This window comes from Trichosurus vulpecula, chromosome 2 (assembly GCF_011100635.1).
Source record: "Trichosurus vulpecula isolate mTriVul1 chromosome 2, mTriVul1.pri, whole genome shotgun sequence".
Lineage (NCBI taxonomy): Eukaryota > Metazoa > Chordata > Mammalia > Diprotodontia > Phalangeridae > Trichosurus > Trichosurus vulpecula.
Window position 1 is genome coordinate 337564214 of NC_050574.1, and position 21243 is coordinate 337585456.

General features: G+C 40.3%; 1 protein-coding gene across 1 annotated transcript in view; it reads left to right on the forward strand.

The window, feature by feature from the left end:
• HGD (homogentisate 1,2-dioxygenase) overlaps positions 1 to 21243 on the forward strand; it is a 92477-nt gene that overhangs the window by 24067 nt on the left and 47167 nt on the right. Inside the window, exon 4 of the mRNA XM_036744591.1 lies at positions 13923 to 14028. Coding sequence (XP_036600486.1) covers positions 13923 to 14028 — 106 coding nt within the window. The remainder of the gene's footprint in view (positions 1 to 13922; positions 14029 to 21243) is intronic.

A 21243-nucleotide genomic window follows, 5' to 3' on the forward strand; every position in this document is an offset into this window, starting at 1 on the left:
TGTCTGTCTCTCTGTCTCTGTCTTTCTATTTTTCTCTCTCCCTCTCTACCTTTCCCTCTTCTTCTCTTCCTCCCCCTCTCTCTTTTACTCTCTCTCTCTCTTCTGTCTCCCTTTCCCTCTTCTCCAGTATTTGTAAGGCGAGTGTCACAATATCAATAGTGACCATGAATATGCCTGTATAGTTCTGTGTTGCAGAATATAAGACTCTCATATAGAAGGCAGAAGTAAAAAATTATCCAGATACCAAAGGATCAAATACCAAAACCAGTAACTCTAATTCAACATAGCAGCAATTGTACCCCCAAACCAGTAAGTCCACTTCATTATAACAGCAAGGAACTTAAAACACAATATCACAGCAGGGATCCAAGCCATCCTGTAACCTTCCCTTCTGCTGGTGCCTTCCTGTAAATACTCACTCACAAATCCTAGTTGTCTGCCTGTGTCCTCTCTTCCCAAAGTTCTGAGAGCTTGAAGTTCTGAGTGCCCTTGCAGTTCTGAGAGCTTAAAGGCTACCCTCAGAGTATATATGCCCTTTTTAGGGCCTGAGGGTTTCACACCTCTCCTGACCTAATTAGCAAAAGGGTGTGGGCCTTCCTACACACAAGCCTCCCTTAATCAAGCTTCCCTTAAGTAGCTCCACCTGTGGCCTATTAAGGGGATTAATGGGCTGGGAAGATCTTTAATCACATTAACACCACATCTCCTCCCCCCTCCCCAACTCATCCATTGAACATATAATTAATTTCATTTGGATAGAGAACTCACAGTGAGGGGATCCCTTCTATCACTACAAGCTAACATTTAATCTTAAAGACTTGCCTGAGGCATTGAGCAGTTAAATAATTTGTCCAGAGTCTCAAAACCAGTATGCAGGACTTCTTCCTAATTTTCTATTATTTACTACCATTTCTCTATCCCTCAGACAACATTGTCTCTAGATCTTGGGTTTTCAGTGGATATGACAATATAGCCCAAACTCTGATAGTTCTTGCTTATTTGGAAAGGATATGAGCCAACCCGGTTGAGGACCAACCTAGTTAAATTTGCAGAGGCTTGTTATCAAGTCGACCATGTGGTGATGATTCTTTTGGTCACAGGAACTCTTGAAGATCATCTCCTGGACCATTCACTGAGTCACATAGTGTTTTTCATCTGCAATGATGGAAGGAATGTTTGCACTAACAAAAATCATAGCTCATTGAAGTTGAAGTCTAATAGAACATCTTACACATAGTAGGCACCTGATAAATATAATATGAATTCAACTGAATTGAGGTATAGCATGAGTCAGGGCACTTGGAATCAAGTGGACCTGGATTCAAATCCCACCTCAGTTGCTTGTTTACTTATTATTTGACCCTGGGCAAATCACTCAATTTCGGTCTCAGTTTCCTCATTTTCAAAATGGAAGGGCTGGCTCCTCCATGGCCCCTACTATTCCATCCAACCGAAATTCTATTCTTCTGATGATGAAATTCTATTCTAACCCATCCTCTTTGTTTGTCCAAATGAACTTTAAATGTGGATGCCTCCTACCTGTGGATGGTATTTCTATTCCCCAAAAGCAACAAGCTATGTCTGAGCAGGGCATAGAAAGAAAGAACTTGGGACTCTGAAGATATTTTACAAGTGAGCTCAAGGCCAGCCCTGTCTAGCAGTTGTATCTGATCCCATCAAGTCAACATCAATGTGAAACCATATATCAAAGATGTAGAGACCAGATAAATGACCAGTCTAAACCAGATACTCTAAGATTATCCTGAATAGGAGCCTTGTTACTGAGTCTTAAGCTGAAATCCCTCCATCCCCAGCTTGCAGGCTACTCCAAATATGTCCCTTGATGATACACACACTCTCTTGGTGTTCTTCATCTTCTCCCACCTCTCCTCCCTCACTCTGTGATCTACTGTCAAGTCTATGAGACAAATTTAACATGGCTAAGGGCAAGGTCCTCCGTCACTCAGCAGAGTTGGCACAGTAGTAGAGCAGAGGTTGCCACTCATCTCAGGGATGTACCCTTTCCATTCTCTGACATACAGTCTGACTCTTTTAGCAACAACATTTACAAAATTTAAGCTACAGTCTGACTCATGGTCCTCTTGGAAGCCTGGCATACTTCCATCTTGTACAAATCCAGTAGTTGATGTGAAATAAGAAATGAGTATGGACAAGAAAGCCTTGCTACAGGTCATTTGGCTGTTTCACACCTCCTATTTCTCAAAAGTGCATTAACCTTTTCACTCTTTCCAAATAAGCAGCTTTTTAGAACGTCAGTGTTCTAGCAGAATAATTTATTGAATAAGTAGGTCACACGCAGTATCCCAGGCTTGCCGGGTGAACCAGAAGCACAGAATCATAATCTGTATAGCTCACATTTCTTTTTAGCATTTTAAGGTTTGCAAAACACTTTACATACACAATCTCATTGGATCCTCTCAACCCCATAAGAGAGGCACTATTATTGTCTCCCTTTTACAGATAAGATTGAAAGAATTCAAGGGACCTGTCCAAGGTCACACAGATGGTGAGAATTCAATGTACAAATTTGAATTCAGATCTTCTTGCCTTCAAATCCACTCTGCCAAAGTTGCCTCATAATCAAAAAATCTCAAAGCAGGAGAGACCTCAAAGTTCATCTAGTCCAATCATTTTATTTTAAAGATGGAGAAACTGAGACTGGGAGAAGAGTGAATTTTAAATCTTATGATGAAATTGTAATGGCCAAAGCACTTTAAAATTTAAGGTAAATAAACATTATTTCTTACGTATGGAATAATAGTAAGTAAATAATGCCGATTCAAGCTAAAACTTCACTGAGACTTTTGGGACATCATTTCTAGCTACTAAAAGTTTACAAACAATTTATGTAAACAATCTCATTGGAACCTCGTAATGCCACCCTGACATAAGTGCTTACTAACATCCCCATTTGATGGATGAAGGAGTTTAGAGAGGCCAAAGAGGTTTGGCTATGATCACAGAGTTAGCAAATATCCCAGGTACTATTTCAAATCAGGTTTTCCTTAATCCAGGCCCACATTGTTCTCCATTATGCCATGGTGTCTCGGTGCTGGGATATTTGTCAGAAAGCAGATAACTAGAGCACTTTGGCCTTTATATGGAATACCACCATCGCCACTTCACAATTTTATCCTAGGCAGCTAGGCAGCACAGCGGATAGAGTACTGGACTTGGAGTCAGGAAGACTTAAGTTCAAATGTGACCCAGAGCAAGTAACTTAACTGCTGCCTGTCTCAGTTTTCTCATCTGTAAAATAGGATAATAATTTGAGTACCTATCTTCTCCTCTTCTTCCTCTTCCTTCTCCTTCTTCCCCTCCTTCTCTTCCTGCTCTTTTTCCTCCTCCTCCTCCTCCTCTTTCTTCTCTTCCTCCTTCTCCTTCCAACCACCCCGTCACATTTGAATACAGCTGCTGCCACTGCTGCTGCTGCTGCTGCTACTACCACCTCACCTTTATATAACACTTTAGAGTTTACCAAGCACTGTTTACACTATAGTCCTGTGAGGTTGGTAGCTCAGGTAGATTATTCCCACTTTACAGATGAAGGAACTGAGATTTGGATAGATTGAGTTGGAATTAAAATTAAAATTCAGCTCTTTCTATTCCATTTCCAGAGCTCTTTCCAATTCTGTAACATTTGGTCAATGTCCATACTACTATAATATGAAAAAAACCATATGAATTGAAGCAATAACAGAGTAATTATTATCAGTGCTATTATTAATAAAAATGGCAGCAAATTAGATGTCCTCATTTGTTGTGGGTTATGCCAACAGACATAATAGTGTTGGCAAGGGTGTTTCACAACAATTAGCTTCAAAATGTGACAAACAAATGGATTAATATTTATAATCATTATAAAGATGAACCAAAAAAGATGTTGGAAAGTAGCCACCATAAGAAATATGGAACTCACAGCATAATGAGTCCGATAACTTCTAGCCAACAGAGTAGATGTATTTTTATTAACCTAATAAAAGAACAGAAACTATCAAGATGAAAAACTTCAACTACCCTTATGAAATGAATCATTCTAGACAGATGGGTTTTCTGGGTGGTTGAAGAAAAACCTTGACCCAAGTCAAGAAGCACTTATTAAGTGCCTACTGTGTACCAACACTGCAAAACAGTGAGGATAAGGGGGAGAGGGGGAAGGCAAAAACAAACTCCAGTCCATGCTCTTAAAGAGCTCACAATTTAATGAGGGGGGCAATATAAAGCAATTATATACAAATGTATAAATTATGTATAAATGCATAAAATGTATAAATTGGAGATAATATTAAAATATCAAAATCATAACCTTAAACATCAAAACTTTTGAATCTCAACTATTTGAGTGGAAATTTCTTGAAAATGTGTTAAACACTTCTCTGCCTTCTTAAACAGAGAATCATATACATAATTCAACCTTTTTCTTGATGTTAGGACCTAGATAGTTCCTCCCTAGTCTGTATTCATTAGAGCACCTCTGCAGTGTTACACCCTCTCCTGTCAATATCCTAGGATATTGACAAGACACCCAGGGATACTTACAAGCTGGAGCATGTGAACTGGATGGTGAGGAGCCTGGAAATCATGTTATACATATATTTTCGAATAATATTTTATTTTTCCCCAGTTATATGTAAAAACAAATGTTAACATTACTTTTTTAAAATTGAGTTCCAAATTCTCTTCCTCCCTCCCCTCTACCCTTCTTGAGACAGTAAGAAATTTGACGTAGATTACATAGAAGTCATGTTATACGAGGAAGAGTTGAAGAAACTATGGGTATTTCAGCTTGTATTTCAGATGGGAAACATAACTGTCTCCAAACCTCTGAATCTTTGTCATATGGACAGCAAATTAGCATTCTCTCCAGCCCTAACTCTAACTGGGACCAGTGGATAGAAGAGGGAGATTTCGATTTAGTTCAAGGAATAAATAGTGATTAAAGTTGTCTGAAAAAAGAATGTGTTTCCCAAATGGGATATGCATTTCCTGTCACTAGAAGGGCTCAAAAATGTTAAATGTCAAGGATACTGTAGAAGGGTTTTAGGCATTGGGCAGAGAGCTGAAGTGACACGTAAGGTTCCTCCCAGTCATGGATTCTATCATTATCAAAGTCAATTATTGTACTATGCTGTTCACTGAGGGGTGTAAGATTATTTGCCTAAACACAAAGTTACCCCCAAACTACTGTGCTTTTTGAATTTTTGTGTCTAGATTTTTTAGTTTATCTGTTTGCACACACACACACACACACACACACACACACCACTTCATGTCAGGCTGGTAGCTATCACCTCTCGCTAGCAGTGTGTCTGCTTGTAGGATCCTTTCTCTCTTGCCCTAATTTGCTAATTCTAATCTTCTGTGGCTTATTAACGGGATAACTAAGCTTGTCAGAATTATGTATAAAAGAATAAACAGGCTCTGACTGAGGGTTTTGAAACATTTTCCTACAAGAGCCAACTGCAAGAGCTTCAGCTCATAGACTTTGTGATAATGACTTTGGCTTTTTGGAGGCCTTCTGTTTCCTCCATGGTTCTCAGCTGTGTTTCATTTGGGTGAAGATACAAGCTAGTTGAGGTGTTATTGTGATAATATCAATATTGCTACCATGTTGAAAATCTACCTACATATAATTCCTAGTATGGGTAATTTGCATGTGAATAATAATCGTAGCTAACATTTATATAGTGCTTGCTACTTGCTAGGCACTGTATTAAGTGCTTTGCAATGATTATCTCATTTGATCCTGGGAGGTAGGTGCTATTATTATCCCCATTTTACAGGGGAGGAAACTGAGGCAAATAGAGATTAAAAATTTGTCTAGGATTATATAGCTAGCAAGTGTCTAAGGCCAGAGTTGAACTCAGGTCTTCCTGACTCCAGGTCCAGCACTCTATCCACTGAGCCACCTAATTTAGCTCTGAAGGCATATGCCTAATGTCCCAGTCCATGGTGGGGCAGAGGGGAGTATGAATTCTCTAGCTGAAGAGCTTTCCCAGGAAAAGGGAGAGTATAGAACTAGGCATGTGCCTACAGACCAACTAAGTGCAGCAAACTGAGGTAACTTAGTCTAAAATGATACCCTATTATTGGTACTTCATTAACAAACATTTACTGCCTGAAATTTGAACATCACTTCTCATCTAACTTTGACCTAACTTTCGCTTTAGACACTAACTCTCACATGATCTGGCCTTTTTAATTCCATGACTTATATACTGGTTCTTGCTCTTGGTATATTCACAGGAACAAATGCATATTCTTTTTTAAAAATTTTATTTATTCCAAGATTTGCTTTTATAAAATTTTGAGTTCTAACTTTCCCCCTCCCTCCACTCCCCCTTTCCAAGATGGTATGCAATTTGATATAGGTCATACATGTGCAATCATGTTAAATATATTTCCACATTAGTCGTGTTGTGATAGAAGAATCAGAACAAAAGGAAAAAACCATGAGAAAGAAAAAACAAAAAATGACAACAAAAAAAGAGAAAATAGTATGCTTCAATCTGCATTCAGACTCCACAGTTCTTTCTCTGGATGTGGAAAACATTTTCTATCATGAGTCTCTTGGAATTGTCTTAGATCATTGCATTGCTCAGAAGAGCTAAGTCTATTATAGTTGATCATTGCACAATGTTGCTGTTACTGTATATAACGTTCTCTTGGTTTTGCTCGTTTTACTTAGCATCAGTTCATGCAAGTCTTTTCAGGATTTTCTGAAGTCCACCTGCTCATCATTTCTTATTGCACAATAATATTCCATTATATTCATATACCACAACTTGTTCAGCTATTCCTCAATAGATGGGTATACCCTCAATTTCCAATTCTTTGCCACTACAAAAAGAGCTGCTATAAATATTTTTGTACATGTGGGTTCTTTTCCCTTTTTTATGATCTCTTTGGGACATAGTAGTGAAACTAGTAGACCAGGTAGTGGCATTGCTGGATCCGAAGGTATGCACAATTTTATAGCTCTTTGAGCATAGTTCCAAATTGTTCTCCAGAATGGTTGTATCAATTCACAACTCCACCAACAATGCATTAGTGTTCCAATTTTCCCGTATCTTCTCCAACAACAGATGCATATTCTTAAAGCATAAGTTTGAGTGTGGTACTCCTCTCCTCAAGAAACCTCAGTGGCTACACATCACTCCTAGGAGAAAATATAAATCCCTTCATTTAGCATTTAAAATTCTTTAGAATTTGGCTTCAGCATAGCTTTCCAGGCTTGCTACACATTATTCTCCTTTATGGTAGCCAGGTTGTGCAGTGGATAAAATGTTGGGCCTGCAGTCAGAAAGATTTGAATTCAAATCCAATCTCAGACACTCACTAGCTGTATGACCTTGAGCAAGTCACTTAACCTCTGTCTGCCTTAGTTTCTTCAGCTGTAAAATGGAGATGACAACTATCTCCCAGGATTATTTTAAGGATAAAATGAGGTGACATTTGTCAAGTCTTTTTTTAACACAGTGCACACAGGAGGTGCTTAATAAATGCTTATTTCTTTCCTTCCTCATATACTCTGCATTCCAGGTTCCCATCATATAACATCTCATCTCTTGCCTCTTTGTAATGCTCTTCCTCCTCATCCTGATCTCCCTCTAGGAACTCTTAGCTTTCTTCCAGGCTCAGCTCAGGTGACACCTTTTAACTGAAATGTCCAGGACTTATTTTGCATATATTTTGCATTTACATATCTGTGTGTGTGTGTGTTGTATAAGTTCCCTGAGCCCTGAAACTGTTTGCTTTTATCTTTGTATACCTAGCCCTTTCCATAGCGCTTTGCAAATGTTATTGTTGTTCAGTAGTTTCAGTCACACCTGACACTTCGTGGCTCCATTTGAGGTTTTCTTGGCAGAGATAACTGGAGTGGTTTGCCATTTCCTTCTCCAGCTCATTTGACAGATGAGGAAACTGAGTCAAACAGGGTTAAGTGACTTGCCCAGGGTCACCCAGCTAGTAAGTGTCTGAGGCCAGATTTGAACTCTGGAACATGAGTCTTCCTAGCTCCGGGCCTGGCATTCCTGGCATTGTACCATTGACCTGTGGGTAATAGGCACTCAATAAGAATGAATGAATAAATGAGGGAATAGATGAATGAATGAATGGTTGTTACTCTTCCCCCAGCCACTCCCTAGCACAGGTAAAACTCACTATGGATCCTACTCAGTCACGACCCTTAAACGTCCCCCAACCCAGGCCCCTGTCATGGGGAGAAGCCAAAGAGAACAGTATACATGAAGTCAAGGTTGAAAAACGCAATCTCTATCATGCTCTAATTTATAGTAACTTGGCTCTACCTACACCCATTTATTTGGCCTTAACGACCATCAAAATAATGGGAGAATTGGACTCAATATTTTGTTGCTCACATCACTCAGCAGTAATTACCAGTAGCCCAAGCCACAGTCTCTTCCAGAAAACTGGAAAGGAGCTGTCAGAGCTTCATTAAGGAGCTGGCGCTCTTCCCCGAAACAGAATTAAATCTCTGCTGAGCAGCCCAGTGAGCTTTATGAACTGACTCAACTACTGCATAAACCCAGCCATGTCTCCCTTGTCTTTTTAACAATCCTCCAATGGGGAACATTGGGCACCAAAGCTAATACAGAAAAATCCCTACTGGGAAAACAGTCATAGACACAGATGGAGTGGCATGAGGTAAGAGAGCCAGGAAGGCCACTCTACCCTACATCTCTCTTCCAACCACCTAGAATTCCAACTATGAGAGATGCTATAGGACAGCGAAGTGGCTCAGGGTGACTCCACCCTACATCTCTCTTCCAACCACCTAGAATTCCAACTATGAGAGATGCTATAGGACAGCGAAGTGGCTCAGTGGACAGAGCACCAGGCCTAGAGTCAGGAAGACCTGAGTTCAAATCTAACCTCAGACACTTACTATCTGTGTGACCCTGGCCCCTGTTTGCCTCAGTTTCCTCATCTGTAAACTGAGCTGGAAATAGAAAACCACTACAGTATCTTTGCCAAGGAAAATCCTCCAAGAAGGGGGTCATAAAGAGTCGGAAACAACTAAACAACAACAGTAACCATTGTAGCCAGACTGAAGTCTTCATTCCTCTCTGAGCTCCACTCCTGATTCTTCAGACATTTCCCACCATTCCACAGTACCCTCCTCACCCTGCATGTTCTTTATGCCCCAGACTTGCTTGTATAAGAAATATATTCTGCCTCTTTGGCCCCTTCCTTTAATTGCTTGGTCTTTCCTAGAACCTCCATTTTAAAGAAAGTACTCAGGACAGCCATGTCTTCATTCCCCTCCAGGTTTCACTCCTGACTTTCTGTATCTTCTCCACAGTGACCCCTCTCTAGTACCTTCTCCCCTTGCCCCTGCCCTGCTTTTCTATTTCCTGTTATGTATTGTCTTCCTCCATGAGGACAATAAACATTTATTAAATATCTACTACATAATAAACATTTATTAAGCACCTATTATATAATAAACACCTATATAATAAATAGGGCAGCTGGGTGGTAAAGTAGGCAGAGTGCCTGGCCTAGAGTCAGGAAGACCTGAGTTCAAATTTGACTTCGGACACTTACTAGCTGTGTGACCCTGGGCAAGACACGTTTAATTCTTATTTTATTATTTAATACTTTTCGTTTTCAACATTGATTTCCACAAGATTTTGAGTTACAAATTTTCTCCCCATTTCTACCCTCCCCCCGACTCCAAGATGGCATATATTCTGATTGCCCCTTTCCCCAGTCAGCCCTCCCTTCTGTCACCCCACTCCCTGCCCCCATCCCCTTTCCCCTTACTTTCTTGTAGGGCAAGATAGATTTCTATACCCCATTGCCTGTATATCTTATTTCCCAGTTGCACTTAAAAACAACTTTTTTTTGAGCATTTGTTTTTAGAACTTTGAGTTCCAAATTGTCTCTCTTCTTCCCTCCCCACCCACCCTCCTTGAGAAGCCAAGCAATTCAACATAGGCCCCACATGTATCATTATGTAAAACACCTTGGGCAAGACACTTAACCCTGTTTGCCTTAGTTTCTTCATCTGTCAAGTGAGCTGGAGAAGGAAATGGCAAACCACTCCGGCATTGGTGCCGAGGAAACCCCCAATAGGGTCACAAAGAGTCAGATACAATCGAAAAATAACACCGATAACATATAATAAACATCTTATTAAATACCTAGTATATAATAAACATTTATTGAGCACCTGACACCCAGTTCCAGGCCCTGGGCTAAACATTTCACTATATTTTGTGGAACAGAAGGAGAAGTTAGGTCATGCTATTCTGCAAGAAGCCTTTCTCAGACCTCTTTGATCTTAGTACTCTCCCTCTGAGATTATCTCCAATTTATCCTGAATGTGTACATAATTATTTGCTTGTTGTCTCCCTCATAGAATCAATAAATCAAAAAACATGTATTAAACACTTACCATGTACCAGGCACTGTGTTAAGTGCTAGGGATACAAAGAAGCAAAAACCAGTTCCTGCCCTCAAGGAGGTTACAATCTAATGGGATTTCTGCTTGTATACTATGCTTTGTAATACAAATGTATTAACCAGTGTTTAGCAGAGAGCCTGGTACATACATAGTAAGTGCTTAATAAATAATTGCTGACTTGAAGAGACCACAGTCACAATGCATGGTGTCCCTTGGAGTGGAATTAGCAAGGCTGATTGGCTAACAGATAACTTTAGTCTCCAGGGAAGGAGATACAGGATAGGGAAGTAGGAGTGTGAGGGATCAAGGCACTGACGAAGCAGGGGTGGCCAGGCCTAGGGTGTTGGCATGCCTGGGCCTGGGCAGAAGGCCTTAAAAGAGAAAAAGGGAGGCAGGTTTCAATTTTTCCCTCAAGCAAGAGTAGGACAACTATTTTGTTCTTTGGATATTGAAATATTGGTGTTTGTTAATATTTACTAAGTTCATCATTTTTTAAAAATGGTAAAGTTCAGGAATACTGTAGTGGTTGTTATGACCCAGGACACTGGTAGAACTGGGGAGGCATTTGTTAACCCCTCCAGACTCCCAGCCTGGACTATTGTCAGCACAGAACAGTGAACTTTGCCTCCAGGTGGATTGGTCTGGGACTCAGACAGGGTCCATTGAGCAACAAGAATATAAGAGCAGTTTTTTAACGATTTAGCAGAGAGTTCTCTAGGCTCCTTTCAAGGTCCCAAGGAAACTCTTTGCCGACGGTTTTTAATTTCCTTACTGGCAGTCTTTACTTGCTTTTACTTTCCTGGTCTACTTTTAGCTGCTTTGGAGACTGCTTTTTGAATATGTTTTTATTAAAGGGAATATTTATTTGACCCCTCAGGCTCTGAGTAATCTATCCTGCCAGATGTGAAACTGCAGCCAGGAAAATGGCACTTAAAGAGTTGCAATAGGCTATGCAACCTCCATGCTTTGTAGTGCGGTGGCAACAGCACTGGATCTGGAACAAGAGGACTTGAGTTCAAATTTCAGTTCTATAGCAACCTAAGGCAGGGCTGCCCAAAATGTGGCCCAGGGGCCGAATACGACTGGCAGTGCAATTTATTGGACCACCTAGAAATTTACCTAAATGCTTTAGTCAACGAAGCTGAGCTACCACAGAGCTCTCACTAAAATGGCAAATCAAAATATATTGTCTATTGTTTCAATAAAAACCTAAGGTTGGAGAGCCCTGACCTAAGTGACTGGAACAAACCACATCATCTGCTGACCTTAACGTCCTCATACATAAGATGGGGTGGCACAGGGGAAGGGTGAATTTGGTGATCTCTAAGGTCCCTTCTGGCTCTAAATCTATGAGTCTATGGTGCTCCTTAAGTCAAGTAGAAGGCAAGGTAACCTACTGTTTGTGACCCAGGGTGTCTGATTGCTCCATAGTTGTAGTTGTCCAGAAGTGATCCATAAGTATCATAGAATCTAAACTGGAAAGGAGCTTCATTAGCTACTCTAACCCAATCCTAATGGAACAGAGGTCCAGGGAGGAGAAGCAATTTGCCCAAACTACATAGTTCATCAGTGGCTAGCCAGAGCCCAAATTTCTGAATTCAAATCCAGTCAATCAATCATTCAGTCAGTGACTCAACAGCATTTAATAAGTGCTTACTGTGTACTTAACTAGACAAAAAACCTAAAACAAAGCAGCACCTACCCTCAAAGACAATACATGTTCCACCATATTCCCATTGTCCTACTAGCAAGGATCATAATTTGATTTTCCCTCTGTGTACCCATCAGAAAGTGAGCTAGGTGGTGCAGTGGATGGACCTGGAGTCAGGAAAACTGGAGTCCCCACCTAGCCCCAGATGCTTGCTAATTGTGATGATGATAATAATATTATTATTATTGTTATTAATAGTGAGACAATTTCTGCTCGTTTTCTCATTTGTGAAATGGGATAATAATACCACCCACCTCCTAGGGTTGCTATGAGGATAAAATGAGATAATATTTGTAAAGCACTTTCCAAACCTTAAAGTCCTATATAAATACACATATAGGTATTCATTTAATTCCCTTTTAACCTAAGTCTCAGTTTCCTCATGTTTAAAATGGAGACAATGATACCTTATAAAACCTACCTTAGAGGGTTGTGGTAAAAATCAAATAAAGTTGTGTTCAGAAAGCATTTTTGCACTTTTAAAGTATTTAAAGCACTATGTAAATGTCAGTTTGTATTATTGTTATTTAGTTCCAGAATATAAGGAGTTCAGTCCCTTATTTTTTGTAACTTTTATCGCAACTTTGGAATGCTGCCACCAGATACTCTACAAAGGATTCTCCACTCCCCAGATTCCATTTATAGTTTTAATTGGGAAGGATCATGGTGTCAAAAAAAAATACCATAATCTGCATTTCAGGCACGAGTCTGCCAGAGACATTTTTAAATTAATTTAACATTATTCTGAATTCAAGCATTGTTCTGCTCGGAAAGAAATGTCCACATTGTCAGAGTCCCTCTGAATCCCTCAGACATGTCAAAACATTTAAAAGTAACATTTATAGGAATCTTGAATGAGGAAAATGTCACAACATGATAAAACAGAGTTTGGGGTTAACATTCTAACCCATCTAGTAGAATAATAGGCACTTAATTTTTTCAGAACTGTGCTTGGAAAAAAAACCATTCATACCTCTTTGACCCCTAGCATCAAGGACACTTCTGAAATAATTAAAGGGAACTCTTTGCTCTGATCAATATCCTAATACCTTTAAGAAAAGGAGGGAAAGGGTGCTGTCCTTAGTTGGGTCATAACTCTATTTAAGGGAAGGGGAAAGGGGAGGATATTAACTAGCAAAACCAACAAGCATTTATTAAGTGCCTACTATGTGTTGAGCACTATGCTAGAACAAGAGGAGGTATTTCTAGTTCTAAGTTTGGTTATCTCCCTTAACTCATTTTCCAGGGCCTTGGCTTTTGGTCTTGACCTTTTTACCTACTTTCCTAAAAGAAAAGGCCTGAGAAAAAGAGTTCTAGACTAAAGCAATATAGATTTCTTAATATTTGAACTAAAATGAATTTCTAATAGGCTTCCCCTATGACATCACAAAATCATAGGATTTAGAGCTGTAAGGAACAGTAAAAATCAACATGTTCATTTTACAGATGAGGAAACTGAGGCACAGAAGAGTTAAAGCATGTTATACAATTATTCACTGCTTGTCCTATCTTCTGATGTTGTACCAACTCATAAATCAACCATTTCACTGCCTTGATCAGTGCACCAAATGCTTTGGAGGATTTGGCAGGGGTGGGGGTGGGAGGCCAAAGAGAAGGTAGGGAAAGTCACCATGGAGCCATAAATGGTGTTGCTTCTCACATGTGTACTCACCCAGCTGGGTTGCATGTACTTTTGGTCATGGCTCTGCATCATTCATTAAGTTTTCTAAATCTATCACTTTCTCTTTTCTTCCATAGCTGGCTGTACAGAATTCTACCTTCCGTCATTCACAAGCCTTTTGAATCCATTGACCAAGGCCACCTCACTCACAACTGGGATGAAGTAGAGCCTGACCCTAATCAGGTAACTCAGTCATAAAGGCATAAGATGTACATAGGGGATAGGCACTAGACCTCTAAATTAATTGACCCAGGGAAACTCCCTCTAGCAATGCAAATTGGCACCTTCATTGCAACTTGTTTAAACTTAAGTGTTGCATTGAGGGACTCAGGGTCCCACAGCTAGAATATGTGAAAGGCAGGAACTGAACCCAGGTCTCCTTGGTTTTGAAGCTAGCTCTCTAGCCATGATGCACATCTGCCTTTCTGCATTTTGTACAGAGGGCCTAGCCATTAAATATAAATAATAACTGTTTCTCTTTTGGCCAGGAACCTTGAGGATCTTCCCCTCCCAGTTTGATTTTTTTTTTTTTGAGTTTTGATTACAGGGGCCATCCCTTGATTAACATCTTAAAGAGGCCTATTCACTGAGTGGGCCTTACCTCACTCAAAGTGAGAACCTGAAAAGACCTTAGCCTAAAAGGACCAGGGTCTTCCAATGCATGCTGGGCCATCTCCAGTAGTCCTGATGAATATCAGGCCACTGGACCCAGATGGCTCTGGAGGAGAAAGTGAGACTGGTGACCTTGCACACTCTCACTCAAATCAAAGTCAACCACAATTCACATCATCATCTCCCTGATGTCATGGTCCTTTTCGAATACAAAGGACAAACACAACAGAGGACCTAAAATAAACCAGGCGTGGGGTTGAAAGAAATGCAAGTACAATCAGCCAAGCTGAAATTTGTGTTTGGAGAAGACTCTGTGCAAAAGAATGAGAATGGACACAGTTTGCATTCTCTTAGCTAAAAGACAAGGAGTGTAAGAAAGAATGTGCATTGACTCAGTTAAAATTTTGCAAGTCAATAAAAATTTCCACAGGTTCCTGACCATCCTTATAACAAAATATAGGCAACTTATCCAGTAATAGGACCCGGACCTATGATTTCATTGGTACAAGGAGCTCCCCAAAGAGGGGCCTCCTTCTACCAATATAAGCGGGCACCTTCTCTGCAACTCATAGGCCTGGAACTGAAGCTCTGAGAGATTATCTAGGCTCACTCAGTCAGTATATGTCTGAGGCAGGACTTATACCCAGCTATTCCTATCTTCGAAGCCAGTTCCTTACTAGAAATGCTGCACTGACACTGGCCTCCTTGCTATTCCTCAAACAAGACACTCCCCAAACTGGGCTTTTTCCACTGACTGTCTCTCATGCATGGCATGCTCTCCCTCTTCATCTCAGCCTCCCAGCTTCCCTGGCTTCCTTCAAGTCTCAGCTAAAATCCCACCTGCTTTCCCAATCCCTTTTAATTCTATGCCTTCCCTCTGTTCATTGTTTCCAGTTCATCCAGTTCAACGTCCGTACAGAGTTATTTGCATGTTGTCTCACCCCTTAGATTGGGAGCTCCTCAAGAGCAGAGCTTAGCCCAGTGCCTGGCCTGGCACGTACTTGGTGCTTAATAAATTTATTGACTGACCAACACATCTGAACATATTCCTCAAGAATAGGGATGAAAGGATCCCAGGTCCTGATGATTATCAGAGAGTATCTTGTTGTCCAAACTGGATTCTGGAAAGTGTGGTTACTCTCAGGGGAATACTTTCTTTCTTTCCATAACTAGGAACTCTTAATCTTCTTCTGTCCTAAGGCAGGTAGGTTCTTTCCCCAGCTTCCCTTAGGGAGTGATCTAATTTGTAAGCTATTGTCCTCTGCTGGGTAACTAAGAGACCAGATCTAGTGATGTAACTCAACCAGGTATTTTTTCCCCCATCATGAACATGTCTTTGCCCCAAGTGTAATAAAAATAATAATAATAGCTAACATTTATACAGCACTTACTGTGTGCCAGGCACTGTGCTAAGAGCCTCATAACTATTAAAATATCATTTGGTGCTCACAATAACCCTAAGGTAAGTGCTGTTAACATTCCCATTTTACAAACAAGGAAACCGAGGCAAGCAGAGGTTGTGACATAATGGGTAAGTATGGGTGTGCCATATGCTCCCAGTGTCCCTAAAAACAGCTTTGGATCATTCCCGTTGACCCATTTCCCTTGATCTAATCTTGTTTTTTGTATCTTTATCTTAAAATTTTTTATATTCATATTTTTGTTTTTACCTCATCTTCATTTCTGAATATATCTTTGTTCTTCTCTTACTCACTGAGCTGTCCCTTATAAAAAATTTTTTCAAAAAGATAAAAAGAGCCATTCAGAAAAAGTATTCGACATATCAATCATGTGTGACAGGAGATAGGAGACCTCTCCTCTTCGGCCTTCAGCTCTGCAAAGAAAAGAGAAAAGGACATTTCTACAGACCTTCTCCAGGGCTGTTTTACTTCTCATTTCCCTGTTTTCCAACTTTTTAGTCACCTTCCATATGTCAGCAAGCCACCAATTAAATTTCTTCTCCAAGAGTCTCCCTGTTCTCTTGTACTTGTCATGGTCACAAGCATGTATCTAGGCAATTGTTCTGTGAAATCCACTTTTGTTAAGGTTGTTGTTGGGTCGTTTCATTCTTGTCCAACTCTTCATGACCTCATTTTGGGGTTTTCTTGGCAAAGATACTGGAGTGGCTCGCCATTTCCTTCTCCAGCTCATTTTACAGATGAGGAACTGAGGCAAACAGGGTTAAGTGACTTGCCCAGGGTCACACTGCCAGTAAGTATCTAAGACCAGATTTGAACCCAGGTTTTCCTGACTCCAGGCCTGGCACTTTATCTATAATGCCACCTAGCAGATCAAAGGTAATGGTTTTGTGATTCCCCCCTTCTCTCTGACTTGGCCTCAACCATAATTCTGATTTCTTTGCTTCACTAAACACATACAGTATTCTTGATAATATGATTCTCTTGTCTTTTCATTTATTCCATCTTGATATGTTGGTATTCCTTTCCTGATTCATGCTTCAATAATTAAAGTCCAGTGGTTTCTGTTCATTTTTCAATTTTCCTCTCTCACTTTTCAATGGCACTGAAAAATCCCCTCCAGACTCGGTCAAGTAGGTTTGAAGAAATTATTTTTGTGTCTCTGACATCCCTTTCCATCCAAAAACTTAAAGTAGATCTTCTGTTCTTACCCACTCCTCCCCTTCATGTCAAAGCAGATGAAAAGCTGGGATCATGCCAGGAAGACATGGGTCAGCTAAGTCTTTGTCCCTCCTCGGCAAGTCACTTAAACTCTCGGATCTTCAGGCAGCTCTCTAAGAAAGGCAGCTAGATGTCGAAGTGAATAGAGTACTGGACCTGGAGTCAGGAAGACCTGAGTTCAAATCCAGCCTGACACTAGTTGTGTGACCCTGGGCAAGTCACTTTAACCTCAATCTGCCTCAGTTTCCCCACCTGTAAAGTGGGTATAACAGCAGCACCTACTTCTTGGGGTTGTTGTAAAGATCAAATGAGTCAATAATTGAAAGTCCTTACCACAGTGCCAGGCACATAGTAGGTACTTGTTTCCTTCCACTTCCCTCTAAGACTGTAAATTGCAGAGAAGGTGCCAACCTGCTCTGATAAGGGAAAGTTTTCTCCTCTGGGAGTTCCCTATTCTCACCTTTCACAGACCAACCCCAGGGAGCCCACGTGATACAGTAAATGGAGCTGGATTGGGGGTAAAAGGGCTGAGGTTTGAATCCCAGCTCCCTCACTTACTCTCAGTGAATTTCAACTCTCCTTACTTAGAAAAGGAAAAGTTTGGATGGGGCGACCTCCGAGTTCCCTTCAAACTCTACATCTATGATCCCATTGGCTTAGAATTATGACACAGAACTCAGGCTGAGCTCATCAAGCATCTTTGGGGTCTTCAAAACAATCATCAGAATCTACTGTAGTAGCTAGCATTTATGTCATGCTTTCAGGTTTGCAAAGCACTTTATAGATATTATCTCATTTGATCCTCAACAAGTTGAGGCAGAAAGAGTGAATTCCCCAGGGTGACATGGCTAGTAAGTATATGAGGCTGGATTTGAACTCAGGTCTCCCTAACAACAGGTCCAGTGCTCAGTCCACTGCACGACCTGCCTGCTCTCTATTCTCTTCAGCCTAGCACTGTTTACCTCCCATGTTGTGACTACAAAATAAAATTCTTCTCCAAGCTTTTCCCTATTCTATTCTAATAATGGTACAAAAGACTTATATTAAAGAGAATGTGGTTGTTATTCATGACATCAATTTCAAAAGGTTAAGAAATGTCATACAAAATAGGCCTCATTTCCTTTCTCCCTGAAATGGTTCTTTTACCCAGAGCCAGGGCAAGGCCTCTCTGTGCACCCAAGGGAAGATTTGAAAATTGTGCCTAAATATTTCTACACTAGAGAGTTTAAGCTTTCCTGGGAACATATTTATAATTTATCATAAAATAAATATATGAATAGCATGGAAAATTAGCTTTTTCTTCAGTAAAAATATGGGAGAGGTAGTATGTCATAGCAGATAGAGAAATGACTTTGGTTAGGGAGACCTGAGCTCACATTTTGCCTCTGACACATTAGTTGTGTGGCCATGGTCAAGTCACTTGAACCTTCTGTTTCCTAAGAGATTCTATAAGATTGTACATTTAGACATGTTTTGAAATTCTAACAAATAATTCCCACATTGATAAAATCACAGGCCTCTATCCTGACACATTTACAAATAGTAAAGTTTGAGAGTATCCCTTCTTACTCCTGCCCTGTCACCCTATTGCACCCTAGACAGACTTTAACTAGCATGAGATGAACAGGGCTTTGCCCCAGGGACCCAAAGGTGAGTGTGTGAGTAGAGGCAGGGACAGTGTTTCATCCCTGCAGCAACCACCATCTCTGTACTTTGAGGTTGACCAATGGCCTATTCTATCACAAGGGAGAACTACCCCGGGACAATCCCAACTCCTAGATTTCCATTAATATTTTGCCCTCCCCTGGGAAAACCTTATCCTCCAATTCCCTTGAACACAAGAATTGGACCACCTCTTCTCCTAGACCAATGGAATCTACAGTCAGATGATCCTTTATGATGCTTCCATTTTCCACCCCACCCCCCTACTATTTTTATTCCAAGTGAAAGTACTCCTCATTAAAGCTGGGTCCTAGGGGTACCTGCTAATGTGAGACTTCTATTATCCAACATGGATTTATCTTAAACTTCAAAAGCATCAAAAGAATTTAGTGAACAATGTGTCTGTTCCTTTTATATATACTCACTTAGCCTTTTGTCCTTTATGGAGAATTCAGGGTTTTGGTTTTTAATAAATAAATCATGTCTACCTCCAATGCCAATTCCTTGATCATTTTAATTGCCTTTGTCTGAACCTTCTACATTTATTTTATTTAGGGATTTATTTGTTTATTTATTTAGGGATGGGGATAGGGAGAGGGACCAGATCTGTGATTTCATCAAGAGAGGGAACTATAGCCTCTAGGAATTCTCTCTACCAGGGCAAATGAGCACTCTCTGTAACTCGTAACCTAAGATGGTTGCATAGACCATTGATTTTCCCAGCATCACACAGCCAGTATCTATCAGAGGCTGGTCTTGGCCTTGAACCCAAAGTCTTCCTATCTTCAAGGCCAGTTCTCTACCCACAATGCAATAGTACCTCTTCATTTAAAAAAAAATGTTACATGAGATTAGCACCATTCAGCAAAGTTCCCAGTTCTGCTTATTCTTGGTTTCCTGTTTCAAACTCAACGCCTTAGTCATAATAAAATATTCTCTCAATCCTGTGATGGCTCATTTTTACGAGTCATCTTTAAAAAGATTTTTGGAAATTTTGAATAAAATATATCCTCTGCTTACCCTTCTTCATATGCACATTTAACCCCTAATAGCAAATATATGGTTTGCCAATTCTTTCTCTATATCATTTTACAGATGAGGAACTAAGGCAACCAGGGTTAAGTGACTTGCCCAGGATCACACAGCTAAGTGTCTGAGGTCACATTTGAACTTGAGTCTTTCTGACTCCAGACCTAGTATTCTATCCAGTTTGCCACCTGGCTACCCTCCTTAAAGTGCTATATAAATTCTTACAACAAGCTAGCCTTTATACAGCACTTTTAAGATCTGTTACTGATTTTTTTTTTGTTTCACTATTTTGTTTGAGGATTTTGCACAGTGTAAAACTAAATAGATTGCTATGGTTTAGGCTGTGTATACAGTAAAAGACTATTGTAAATGGGGAAATTTCTACAGAAAAAGGAGAGATGTAGAAGAACCTCTAACAAGGGAAATAGGCATGCCCCAGGTCTTTCGAGATTTAAGTGTGTAAATTTCCTTTTAGCTTACACAGAAATAAAATAATTAAAAAAAAGATTTGCAAAGCACTCTACAAATACTATTTCATTTGATGCTCACAACAACTCTGGGAGGTAGGTGTTATTATTTTTTTCCATTTTACAAATGAGGAAACTAAGGGAGATAATAATTAAGTGACTTTCCCACAGTCACACAGACAGTGTCTGAGTCTGGATTTGAACTGAGGTCTTCCTGAATTTAGCTCCAATCCTCTATCCACTGCAGTACCCAGCTGCCTCTTGTTTTATAGATTAGGAAACCGAGACTGGAGGAGGCTAAGTGACTTGCCCAGGGTCATAGAGGTAGTGGGTATCTGAGGCTGGATTCAAACTCAGGGCCTTCTGACTCCAAGTTGAACACTATCCACTGGGCCACCTGGCTGCCTCTAGTAGTATAGAAGGCAGCTAATTCATGCCCTCTGATCCAGTACAACTCTTGTCTACGTCTTGCGGTCAATCCTTCGTGAAGGATTCACTTTACACAGCAGAGGCAGTGATTAAAACAACTTCATTTCTCTTCACATTTCATAGGATTTTAGGATTTAGAGCTTAAAGGGACCCTAGATATCATTATGCCCAACCTCTTCATTTTTTAACAGATGAGTAAACCGAGACCTGGAGGAATCAAGTGACTTGTTCATGGTCTCACAGATGACAGACCTAGGGTTTGAACCCAGGTACTCTAATTCCAGACCTCATGCTCTTTTCAGATAGGTGGCTCAGTAGGTAGAGTGCTGGGCCTGGAGTAGGGAAGACTTGTGCTAATATCTGGCCTCACAAAGAAATTAAGGGGATATCTGTCAATTAGGGAATAGCCAAGCAAGTTGTGGCATATGAATGTAATGGAATACTATTGTACTATAAGAAATGATGAGCAGGTGGACTTCAGAAAAACCTGGAAAGACTTCTATGAGCTGATGCTGAGTGAGGGGAGCAGAACCAAGAGAACATTATCACGGTAACAGAAA